This window comes from Erinaceus europaeus, chromosome 16, assembly GCF_950295315.1.
Source record: "Erinaceus europaeus chromosome 16, mEriEur2.1, whole genome shotgun sequence".
Lineage (NCBI taxonomy): Eukaryota > Metazoa > Chordata > Mammalia > Eulipotyphla > Erinaceidae > Erinaceus > Erinaceus europaeus.
In genome coordinates, this window is record NC_080177.1 from 68,256,189 (window position 1) to 68,268,481 (window position 12,293).

The 12,293-nt window shown below is 46.8% G+C and overlaps 1 protein-coding gene across 2 annotated transcripts; it reads left to right on the plus strand.

Moving 5' to 3' along the window:
• Window positions 1-7,902: 7,902 nt before the first annotated feature.
• On the plus strand, window positions 7,903-12,000 carry SDR39U1 (short chain dehydrogenase/reductase family 39U member 1). 2 transcript variants are annotated; one of them, XM_060175274.1, is made up of 6 exons: window positions 7,903-8,035; window positions 8,287-8,393; window positions 8,505-8,587; window positions 9,126-9,247; window positions 10,758-10,946; window positions 11,250-12,000. In XM_060175274.1, exons 1-6 carry the CDS (start codon window positions 8,020-8,022, stop codon window positions 11,660-11,662), a joined length of 930 nt encoding a protein of 309 aa, XP_060031257.1. In that variant the 5' UTR covers window positions 7,903-8,019; the 3' UTR covers window positions 11,663-12,000. The 2 variants fall into 2 exon arrangements, with proteins under 2 accessions (XP_060031257.1, XP_007536199.1); XM_007536137.3 differs by having other exon boundaries at window positions 7,987-8,035; window positions 10,803-10,946.
• Window positions 12,001-12,293: the final 293 nt, after the last annotated feature.

The following is a 12,293-nucleotide window of genomic DNA, read 5'->3' on the forward strand; positions in this document are numbered from 1 at the left end:
AGATAAGCAAATTAAGGACATCAAAGGGCACTGCTAGGAGTGTATGATAAGGTGTGTTCTCCTCTGTGAACTTTGAGTAAGTGAATCTTAAAGTAGGCGGCCATATGGCCTGCAGTTAATGGAGAGAAATGTTGAGGTCTCTGTGGGCTTGAGAGACTAACAAGGCAAGCTTAGTCTTGGAGACTTTTTCCCTCTTGGCTCACCTTTATGATGAGAGAGACTTACAAGCAGGGTGTCTATCCAGACCTCCACCCAAGGATGGGAGAGCTCCCGTATGCTCTACCAAGCTAACACATAGTCCCACACTGAGCCAGGGCCATGGCCATGGCAATGCAGACGCCCTACCCAGTGAGATATTCCTCTAGCCCCACATCCTGTCAGTCTGGAATCACATCCCACTGGTTACCTTCTCATTACCCCCAAGTGCCCAGATAAACCCTCATACGCCACTATGGATCTCAAATCTCCTGTTTAATGACTTACAATCCAGCTATAAACTAAAAGGACCATTTCTCCTCCTGGGTAGGCTTAACTTTCCCTAAGTGCCTCTAGGCTACACTGCTGGTCCATGGAAAGCCTTCTCGTGACTCTTTTCCAGCCCATAGACAGAAGCTCAGCAAAAACCTGCAATCCTGTTTCTCTTCTTCAGAGTAGACAGGAAATGGAATTTCTGGGCTAGTGGGACCTCTGGTGGTGTAAGAGTTGCTTATGTTGAACATTTTCCCTCAGTCTCACGGAAGACTGATAAGGGTGTGTGTGTGTGTGTGTGTGTGTGTGTGTGTGTGTATCTTACACACACATGCCAGAAATAACAGCGCACACAGGAGAGCAATCCTTAGCACTGTTCTCACTTACTGCTCTGCAGACTGAAAGCACAAGAGATTTCAGGGGCAGTTGGTCTTCATGGCAAGAACAGGCCAAGCATAGGAGATGGGACTGATGCCAGAGGTGTGAAGGAATCTACTACTGATTCAGACCACACTGGAAATGGATGTTTGCATAGTGCTTAAGTGAGAGAGATGGCATCTACAAGTATCTGTAGCACAGAGAAAAGAGAAGGTGCAGCCCAGGGAGAAGAGCTGGCATCTCCACAAGGGGCAAGCCCTAGGGAACCTGCTTTCATCACCACAAAGTCTTGAGATCAGAGGAGATACCTTAAAAAGGAAGGGAAACGGCTCTAGGATCCTTTGTCTGTTGTATTTCCAGTATAAAGATTTGGGTTAGCTCTGCCATAATTTATTTACAAACTGAAAGGATGATGTGAGTAGCATTTACTAGAAAGATGTGAATTAACATCAGAGAGAGGACTGGAGAAGGACTGCAAAAAATAAATCCCAGACAAATGAAGCAGCATGTATTCGTATAGAGTCGGAATTTGGGGCAAGAGCAGAGACTTCCATCACCAGCAGGCCCCTGTCCCCCCCTGTCCCAGCCTATGTGAATGGGAGCAGCCTGGATGACTCCTGGCATCCTGACTTCTTGTCTGGTCCCCACAGCAACGGCCTGAGCACCCAGAGGGGCTGTGCTCAGTTCCTTTCACTGTTTCAAGAAGCAGCTGTGAGGGAAATCATCCTGTTTCAATGAATGAAATCCTGTGGCAGCTGCAGATTGCACAGGAGGGACCCTTATCTCTCTGAAGGGCATACCAGTTGTACTCATCCCATGTCCTGATGTACAAACAGAAACTTTTAGTGCCGTGCTGTCTGGTTCGGAGATGGATGCTTTAACTGCTGAATTATCCACTGGACTATGAGAACCGCAGTTGAATTTGACTGATTCAGTTACTAAAGTAGGGACTGAAAAGGAAGGGAGGGGGAAGATCTACCTATCCCCAAAACCTAGAAGAAGAAGAAAAAAAAAAGGATCTGAGGGGAAGCTGAGTACATTCAGGCAGAGCCTAATCTCCACCCATCCCTTGGAGATGGGAGACAGGTATTTCAGGGCACAGAGTTCTGAAAAAGTTCACCTCCACAATGATATTAACAGACCTCCACCTTCCTAATGTATGGACTAAAAGCTATCTAATTTAGCAGAATCTCTTTTCTCCATACCACCATCCCTGTTCAGTGGATGAAAAAACAGATCCAGGAGGAAAAAAAAAAAAAAAAAGAAAAAAGAAGGGGCTGTCATCAACTACAGTAAAGCTGAAAAGGGAGTGAGCCCCTTGAAATCTCAGAGATCTGGCTGGGGTTCCAAACTGAAGGAAGGTGAATGAGAACCCTCTTCCACCATTGGTCCAGCAGTAGATATAAGTGCTCTGTCTGGCCAGTCAAAATACTCTGTACTTGCCTGCCAAAATGGATGGTTCAAAGATGGACACAAGAACCAATCAACTGAATGAAAATCAACTCTTAGATTCCCCCCCCCCCCATAATTAGAAGCCAAGAATTCATCCTTAAGGTGGGATGGGGTGGGGGGTGGGAACAATCTTCCTGAAATGAAGTCAAACCAAAAAAAAAAAAAAAGGCTGAGAACTAGAAAGATGTGGATTATTGAAGATACTGTGACATTGTGTGAGCATTAGCCATGTACAAAGTCATTATTTTTTTAAATATCACACAATATATCTTCCTTTCTCAGTACTTTCTTTTCTTTTTTAAAAATATTTTTATTATTTTTTAATATTCATTTATTCATTCCCTTTTGTTGTCCTTGTTGTAGTTATTATTGTTGTTGGATAGGACAGAGAGAAATGGAGGAGGGGAAGACAGAAAGATCTCTTACTTCTTTTTTAGTGGTCTCTAATTCATCCTCAATCTTGCTAATTCTGTCTTCAGCCTCATTGATTTTATTCTCTCTGCCCTCTAATGTTTTCTGGAGTTCATCTATTTTGTTACCCTGTTCTGATACTGTTTTAGCTTTTTCAGCTAGCTGTGTTCTTAGCTCAGCTATTTCAGCTTTCAGCTCTCTAATAACCTTGAGATAGTTAGTGTTTTCTTCCAGAGTCTCATTTGTTGTTCCTGTATTTCTGATTACAATTCTTTCAAACTCTTTACTCACTCCTGTGATTATTTGCTTAGTTAATGTTTGGATGTTGAACTCGTTATTTTGTGCTTCACCCTTTGGGGTGCTTTCTGGACTGTTGTCCTGGTTCATTTCTCCAATGTTTCTTCTTGTTGGTTTACCCATTTTATATATTATGTTATGAGTTCCCTCTCTTAGTTTTTCAAATTACTGATCACTATTGCCTGGATTGACTTGTGTCTAAGTAAGGTAATTAAAGGGTTCACAGTGGTGGAAGTTAACAGTTGTTTCAATAGTATTTTAATCCCTGAGTTGGAGCTGAGTGATTTAAAAGCCTCTTTTTTTTTTCATCTCTGTAGGCTATGGGAGCCTAAGGACTTCTAAACTATAAGTAGGCTTCTTAGCTTAATCACTGACTCCTAACCAAGAGATAAGGCAGGGTGTGGCAGAGATAGTCCAGTGGTTATGCAAAGAGACTTTCACAGCCCCACAGCTATGCCATGGAGGTATAGGTCTTCTCCTGAGTTTCCTGGTTAGATCTCTGTCCCCCGGTGTCCCTCCCTGCCGCTGCTCCAGATTCTGAGGGCAGTAGCAATGGAGACTCAGAGTTGCACTTGGTGAGTCTCTGGGGAGTCCTCTCCTCCCTTCAGCTGTCCCCTTGTTGGTGGAACAGACTGGAGGTGGTGTCTCTACTGATAGACTGTCGGACCGTTAGCAGCCACTTAGTCTCTCCCTAGGCTCCTCTCTGTCACCAGCCACGTGTATTTGCACTCACCGGTGATTTGGTGGGTTCCTGTCTTGTTTCGGTCCCAGGTGGTCTCCTTTGGTATTCCCAGTTGATCTGGGAGAGGAGAGGAGAGAAACAGATCTGCTGCTGCTCATAGGCCCGCCTCTGGAAGTCTCCCAGGAAGACAGAGAGAGGGAGAGAAAGACAGACATCTGCAGACCTGCTTCACCACTTGTGAGCGGCTCCCCTACAAGTGGGGAGACGGGGGCTCAAACCAGGATCCTTATGCCAGTCCTTAACCCACTGTGCTTAACCCACTGTGCTACCACCTGACTCCCAGTACTCTATTTTCTATCTGCAGCATAAAGGACCAAAAAAGATGAGGCTTAGCTTTGAATCTCAAAATAAAGGCATCTTACCTCACATTTAAATAGCCTCATAATAGGAAAAATAGCATAATAATTATACAAAAGACTTTTATACTTGAGGCTCCCAAGTCCCAGGTTCAATCCCTTACACTACCATATGCCACAGTGAGCAGTGTTCTTTTAAAAATAAATAAATAAACATATGCCTGGAGGTTAGGTGTACAAACATAACTCATCAAGTACAATGTACACCTACCACCTATGAGGTCCCTGAATCAACTCTTAGCATCACTTGGGAAGACAACCAAGGACAACAGCACTAAAGAGAACTTCATGGGTAGTGGAATAGTGCTTTGAGGTCCCTCACTCTCTTAGTTTCTGTCTGGCCATCTCCCTGCTCCCCCTCTAAGCAAACAGCAATTGAAAAATTGGGACCAGGAAGGTCATTCGACAAAATCACACATGTTGTGAAGTCTTTGGTTTTCCTCTAGTGCCTCACAGAAAAATAAAATTAAATAAAATAGCCTAGAAAGTAGAAGATTCACTTGCAAGAGTAAAGTTTTACTGAGAGAATATTAGGTGTTCAAATATTGGGAGGATTGGGCCAAGAGTGTTCCCCACAAAGAACTGAGGAGAAAGCATGATTTTTTTTTTCAGGAATTTTAAACTATATTCAGGAGAATTGAGAACAACCACATGTTGGAGTACACATGGGTTGAGAGAATAAGGGAGAGGAGAAAAAGAAGCAAGAGAGCCACTTACTCTGTATTGGCAAGCCCACCTTGGCAGAGACCCCCAACTATCCAAGACCCACCTTCACCTCCATTCTAAGCCACGCCCACACCTATTGCCACTCCCACTTCCTGTGTAACAGGATTGCCTGGGGAACATGTGTTCTGGTAGTGCAGCAGTATCTGTGCTCCCCCAGGTACTTCCTGTCATTTCTGATCTCAACTTTCAGACGAGCTAGATCTTAAAAGACTGAACACAGAAAAAGAGGACTCCTAGGCATACATCCAAAGGACATGAAAATACTAATCTGAAACAATATACATACCTCGATGTTCATAGCCACACTATTCAGTAATAGCCAAAGCATGTCAGCAAACTATTTATTGATAAATGCCCAACTAGATGAAGGGATATATATTCAAAGGAACATTACACAACAACAACAAAAAAGTGATTGTGTCATTTGGAACACAATGGATGGAACTAGAGGTGATTAAGCTGATAAACACACGAACTTGCAAAAATAAAAGCAATAAAATGGTAAACTGTTTCTTGGATTCTGTGAGAACTCTGGTGGTTGGAGGGGACACAGAACTTAAGTGAAAGGTGTGGTGACAACATATGATTGTTAAATTCTACCCCTGAAATCTTATGATTTTGCAAAACACAGCTAATTCACTAATATAAAATGGAGGGAAGCATTCATATGTTATAATAAAATTTTACAAATGTGGGTGGGTGGGTGGGAGAATACAGGTCCATGAAAGATGATGAATGACATAGTGGGGGTTGTATTGTTAAATGGGAATCTGGGGAATGTTATGCATGTACAAACTATTGTATTTACTGTTGAATGTAAAACATTAATTCCCCAATAAAGAAATAAATTATAAAAAAATTACAAGTAAGAAACAATAATAAAATGTCTACAAATCTGATATTCTTCCCTTCAACATTTGGAGCAATAAACGGACCTAGGAGATATTTGTAAATAACAGGATGTCAGGACTCAGGATGGGATGTCTAGTGGGGAAGGTTTTATATTAAATAGGAGTTTGGAAGAGAGAATCAAATTGCACAGATCTCAGAAATGTTTAAAACATTGGTAACTGGGGCCCAGGTAGTGGTGCAGAGCTAAGTACACATGATATCGAGGTTTAAACCCCCCCCCCAGTCCCCACCTGTAGGGGGGAGCTTCTCAAGCAGTGAAGCAGGTTCTATAAATGTCTCCCTTCGTTCTCAATTTCCCTGTCACATCAAGTAAAAAGAAAAGAAAAAATAGCAGCCACGAGCAGGTTAGTAAACACCAAACCCCAGGGATAACCCTTCGGCAATAAAAACAAACAAACAAAAAAACAAATAAATAAATTGAAGCACTGGTAACTGGATAGGAGATAGATCAGATCACCCAGTAAAGTACACACTTTACCGAGCTTGAGGAACCAGATTCAAGCACCTGGCTACTACGTAGAAGCACCTGCACAGGAAAAGCCTCATGAGTGACATAGCATTCTGTGGTATCAACAAAACAAAAAGTGTGGGGAGAGGGGCGTCAAGGACAGCACAGTGTTTATTCAAAATTTTTTTATTCCTGAGGCTCAGAGGTCCCATGATAAGACAGAGCAAAGCAGTGCTCTGGTGTGTGTGGGGGCAGGGGCGGGCGTGGGGTGGGGGAGTCTGCCATTGAGGATATGGTGCAGTGGTTAATGGATTGGACTTCCAAGCAGGAGCTCACAAGTTAAATTGTGGACACCACATTAAGAAATAAGTATTTTTTATTAGTTTTTTTTTTTCCTTTGAGAGGCAGACCAGAACACTGCTCAGCTCTGACTGTTGGTGCTGGGGAACTGATCTTAGGACATATAAGCCTCAGGCACACTAATACTGTACTTTTTTAAAAAAAAAAATTATATTTATTTTCCCTTTTGTTGCCCTTGTTTTTTAAAAGATTTTTTAAATATTTCATTTTTGTTACCCTGGTTGTTTTATTGTTGTAGATACTGTTGTTATGGATGTCGTTGTTGTTAGATAGGACAGAGAGAAATGGAGAGAGGGAGAGAAGACAGAGGGAGAGAGAAAGATAGACACCTGCAGACCTGCTTCATCACTTGTGAAGCAACTCCCCTACAGGTGAGGAGCCGGGGGCTCGAACCAGGATCCTTACTCCGGTCCTTGCGCTTTGTGTCACCTGCACTGAACCTGCTGCGCTAACGCCCGACTCCCTAATACTGTACTGTTAACACACCGAGTTGTTCCTCCCAGACCTAATAAATCAGGGAGAGGAAGAGGGAGACAGAGTGATAAGACTGTGAGCAGTGGAATTGTGCTGGTGTGAAACCCTGGAGAACAAAACAGTCAAACCACTGATAACTGAATTCAACTACACAGATATTTGGGGGGGGGGGAGCAGTAAGGAGTCCTCTGACCCAGTTCTGAGGAATATAAACATTTGAAGACACTAGAGGGCTGGGTGGTGGTGCACCCGGCTAAATGCACACATTACCAAGCACAAGAATGCAGGTTCCAGCCCCTGGCTCCCCACCTGCAGCAGGGAGGCTTCACGAGCGGTCAAACAGGTCTGCAGGTGTCTGTCTCCCCCACTTCTCTCAATTTCCCTCTGTCCTAGCTAACAAAAATTAAAGAAAAAAAAAAAAAAAACTCCAGAGGAGCTGTTTCCTGAGAAGCTGGGCCCTGGTGAAGTGCAAATTTATTCTATGAAGTTCCAGTGTTGCGGAATCTCTTGCCCTCCGCCTCTATGACTTAAAAAATGAAATCGCACGTGTCCCCGAGGGTCTGGCTCCACCACTTTGCATAAATAAATTATCCAGCAAGAAATGCATCATACCAGTGGGCAGGTTCTCTTGAATAACTGACTCACCAAAATGAACAGACACCGAGATTCAGAAAAGCTTAGAGTTTAAGGTCAACGTTTTTGTCTTTGTTTTTGTTTTTGTTTCACTGCATTAAAATCTCAAGCCTTCCCATACTTCCCCACCCTTTCAATCTATTCCCGCCTACCAATCTCACTTCCGGTACCACGGATCCCAGCCGCCTGCCCCATAAAAACTTCCGGGTCAAGCAGAGAGGTCAGTTCCAATTCAGACTGTGCTTGTATCAGGCGAGAGTCTCGAAAGACGCATGCGCTGACAGGGGGCAGTGGTGTTTTGAGTGGAAAAGGGGCTGTGTGTGTGAAATAAATCCTGCGCAGGCGCGTTGGGCCCGATCACTATGCGGGTGCTTGTGGGTGAGGGAGACCAAAGTGGTAAAGTGAGGGGCGGGCGTACGGACAACTCGGGCTTCTAGGAGAAACTAGGAGGCGGTTTCCAAGGGAGGGCGGTCTCGAGCACCTAACCCGAGAAACAGATATGTCCCGGATCCTGGGGGCCATCCTGGGGAAGGGCCTGGGGGTGGGGGGGAAGCTGCACGCAGTCAGGTGGGAAGGCCCGAGAGGAGGGGGGCCCCCGGGAAGATAAACGCCCCGTATTTCCGGATCAGGTGGAGGGACGGGCTTCATCGGGACAGCCCTAAGCCAGCTGCTGAGAGCCAGGGGACATGAAGTGACGCTGGTGTCCCGGAAGCCTGGGCCGGGCCGCATCACGTGGGTAGGTGCAGCCGGGGAGGGGAGGGGAGGGGAGGGGCGGGGCTGGGGTGGAGGGGCGGGGCCGGAGGGGCGGGGCTGGGGCGCCGTGTCCAGCGCATCTTCCCCGCCGCAGGAGGAGCTCGCCGCGTCCGGGCTGCCCCGCTGTGATGCTGTGGTCAACCTGGCCGGGGAGAACATCCTCAACCCTCTGCGCAGGTCAGCCGGGCCCTATCTTTGAGCTCTTTCCAGCAGAGGTGGGAGAAGGGCAACCCTGATGCGAACATGTGATTGGAGCAGCCCAAACAAAACAACCTGCACCCCCTACATAGCCAAAGCTGATTTGGGCTCTCATTTATAACTCACGATGCCCCCCCCCCCCAAGGGCATGCTTTTCCCCCAGGTGGGACATATGGACCTTATTTTTAAAACTTTTAAATTTCTATTTATTGGATGAGACAGCCAGAAATGGAGAGGGGAGGGGGTGATAGAGAGGGAGAGAGACACCTACAGCACTGCTTCACCACTCGCAAAGCATTCCCCCTGCAGGTGGGGACTGGGGCACGAACCTGCGTCCTTGCGCGTTGTAATAGGTGCGCTCAACGAGGTGCGCCACCATCCGGCCCCCATATGGACCATTTCTCAAAGCAGAGTTTTGTTGGAAATGGATATGGATGAACTCCAAAGAAAGAAAAGTAGTGATGTGTATTTTCCCGATGTTCCCAGTGTTTCTTACTGTCCTTATTTTCTCTTGCAGGTGGAATGAAACCTTTCAAAAAGAGGTTCTTAGCAGCCGCCTGGAAACCACCCAGTTACTGGCTGGAGCCATCACCAAGGCCCCACAGCCCCCACAAGCCTGGGTTTTAGTCACTGGTGTGGGTATGCACCAAATCACAACTCCTAATGTTGGTCAGAGGGGTGTAGATCAAGAGTAGCTCAGGCTGTACATGCCCAGAGTACTGGTCTTTCCAAGCATAGGATCTTCCTAGGCAGTCGGTCTATACATGTATCTCCTTACTTTTACTGGGAAGTCTCCATGGTGAGGGGAAGGGGGGAGGTCAGGTAGCAGGTACTGCTTCCAGTGCCAGGGAAAATTCCACTTACTGCCACGTCCCTTACTTTTCACAGCAAAGTTCTTTAGCAACAGAATTCCTGTCTTTTTCCTTTATATTTTAATTAACAAATACTTTCATTTTTATTTACTTAATGACACGAAACTGTGTGAGAGAAAACCAGGGCATCTCTAGCACATGGGAATCTATACTTCCAATTCCAGCACCCTATTCACTGTGCCACCTCCCAGGCCCTCTTATATATACACATATTATGAGAGAGGAGAAATAGAGGACCAGAGCACTATTCCGCTCTGGCATGAGTTGGTGTCGGAGGTTGAACTTACACCCTCTGAGGCTTCTAGCATACAAGCTGGTGCTCTAGTAGGCTGAGCTACTACTCCAGCCCAATTTTTAATAGGGTATCTGGGAATGAACCCAGCTGAGTGGCCACTCTGGACCAACTTTTCCATTCTTTAGAGAGAGAGAAGATACCACAGCTGTTCGACCACCCATGGAGCTACTCTGGTGCTGTCCCATCAGAAGATTTCCATATGGTGCCAGCACTAAAATCCAGGACCTCATAGATAAGACCTCTGCTTTGCTGGGCAAACTGTCTCCTAAGCCCCAACTATTTCTGGTTCTTCTATTTTACCCTTGAGGCCAAATAATTGCAAACCATTGTAGCATGTATACCCACCACTAGTTTAAGTGTTTTACATTCTTCTGCCTTTAATCCTCAAACAAGAAGGCTGGAAGTTGAGTGCTAATGTTATTCCCATTTTAAAGATGGAAAAATACTGCTCAGAGGGGGTCAGGCGGTAGCACACCAGGTTAGGCGCACATACACGAAGCGCAGGGACCGGTGTGAGGGTCCCAGTTCAGGTCCCTAGCTCCCCCACCTGCATACTGCTCAGAGGGGGGTCGCTTCATAGGCAGTAGAGCAGATCTACAGGTGTCTATTTCTCCTCCTATCTTCCCTCCCCTCTCAATTTCTCTCTGCCCTATCCAAAAAGAAAAAAATGGCCTCCAGGAGTTGTGTATTAGTGGAGCTGGGGCACCGAGCCCCAACAATAACCCTGGAGGCAAAAGAAGAAAAAAAAAGAAAATGTAACTTGCTTAGATCATAAAACCAATAAAAGATGGATTAAAACAGGCAACCTGATACCCAAGTCTTTGCTCTTAACAGTTGCTCTCTGGAAGCCTCAACTTAACCTGTCCTTTGCTCGTGGAAGAGCTCACAAGAAGAGTATATCCATGGCTCCATCTTCCTGTGTCTGGAGGTGGGGGTGGGAGTGGAGGAAGATCCCAGAGGCCAACAAGGGGCCCGTCTCCAGAGGGTGAGGCAGAACCGAGAACAAATACATGCCGTTCCACTGCAGCTTACTACCAGCCCAGCCTGACAGCCGAGTACGATGAGGACAGCCCTGGCGGGAATTTTGACTTTTTCTCCAACCTGGTAACCAAATGGGAGGCAGCAGCCAGGCTTCCAGGAGATTCTACACGCCAGGTGGTGGTGCGCTCAGGTGAGAACCAGGGCCCTCCGCCCCTTCCCCCTCCATCAGATTGGGGCCACTTGGGGATTGGGGGAAAAGACTGGGAGGGGAGCTAAACTAAAAGACAGTAGTTGGATGCCCCCCCCCCCCGCCCACTTTCTGATCAGCCTAAAGTTGGAACAAAAGGAAGTCTCCCAAAAACAACACCCCTCAGCTCTGCTACACCAGTTGGGGTGGGGTGGGGGGATGTAATAAAGACGATGTAAGAAGAGTGGGGCTACCTGAAGGTGTAGGCGTACACACCACACCGTTCCATTCTCTTGCCCACCTTAGGGGTTGTCCTGGGCCGAGGGGGCGGTGCCATTGGTCACATGTTGCTGCCCTTCCGCCTGGGTCTAGGTGGCCCCATCGGTTCAGGCCACCAATTCTTCCCCTGGATTCACGTCGGGGACCTGGCAGGAATCCTGGCCCACGCCCTTGAAGCAAGCCACGTGCAGGGTGTCCTGAACGGAGTGGCTCCTGCCTCTGCCACTACAAATGCTGAGTTTGCCCAGGCCTTGGGTGCTGCCCTGGGCCGCCCCGCCTTCATCCCTCTCCCCAGTGCCGTGGTGCAAGCAGTCTTTGGGAGGGAGCGTGCAGTCATGCTGCTGGAGGGCCAGAAGGTGGTCCCACGGCGGACACTGGCGGCTGGCTATCGATATTCCTTCCCAGAGCTCAGAGCTGCCTTGAGGGAAGTTGTGGCCTAAGTGGGGAGACACACTGCAGGATGCAAGGCCAGTCCCTCAGTAGAGGCTTCCTGACTAGAGACTGAATAGACTCAGATACTCCTCCTTGAGGCTTATAAGTATCTGCTTCTTAGGGACTCCTCGCTGTCTTCTTTCCTCATTCTGTTGCTTCACTTTAACTGAGGCTGCCCACTTTCTCAAGATGGCAACCTCATCAGGTTCAGACTTTAACCTCTCTGACTCCTGATAATAAAAATTCCCACTTCGGTTTCTCTACATGTGCTGTTCCTGCCCCCTTTACACCTCAGCACCATGTAGAGAGAATGCTCTGCTGTTTAGTCAATAAAAAGTAAATTCTCTCTAGCTTCTTTGACTCATCACTTCAGCTGACGTCCTCCCAAAACTCATTTTAAGGACTGTCACCTTACATGACTCTCCATGGGGTCGTGGAAGGGACATTGTGCAGAGCCTCCCTTCTTGGTCTCTCCATTGCCAAGAGTTGGTGACATCTGTGGGGCATGGGGTTAAGATAGGCTGGCCGGTAAGATATAGCAACCCACTTCTCCGTGTTCAGCCTGCACATTCATCTAGCCAATGCTGTTAGGGAGCCAGAAGGGGAAGAACTGAGGCTTGAGTGTCACTGAATGCCAGC

Excerpts from the sequence above, each read along its gene's own strand:
- SDR39U1 (XM_060175274.1), top strand. Across the intron at positions 8,394-8,504 it reads GGCCGGGCCGCATCACGTGG|GAGGAGCTCGCCGCGTCCGG; the intron begins GTAGGTGCAGCC and ends TCCCCGCCGCAG. Across the intron at positions 9,248-10,757 it reads GGTTTTAGTCACTGGTGTGG|AGGGTGAGGCAGAACCGAGA; the intron begins GTATGCACCAAA and ends GCCCGTCTCCAG.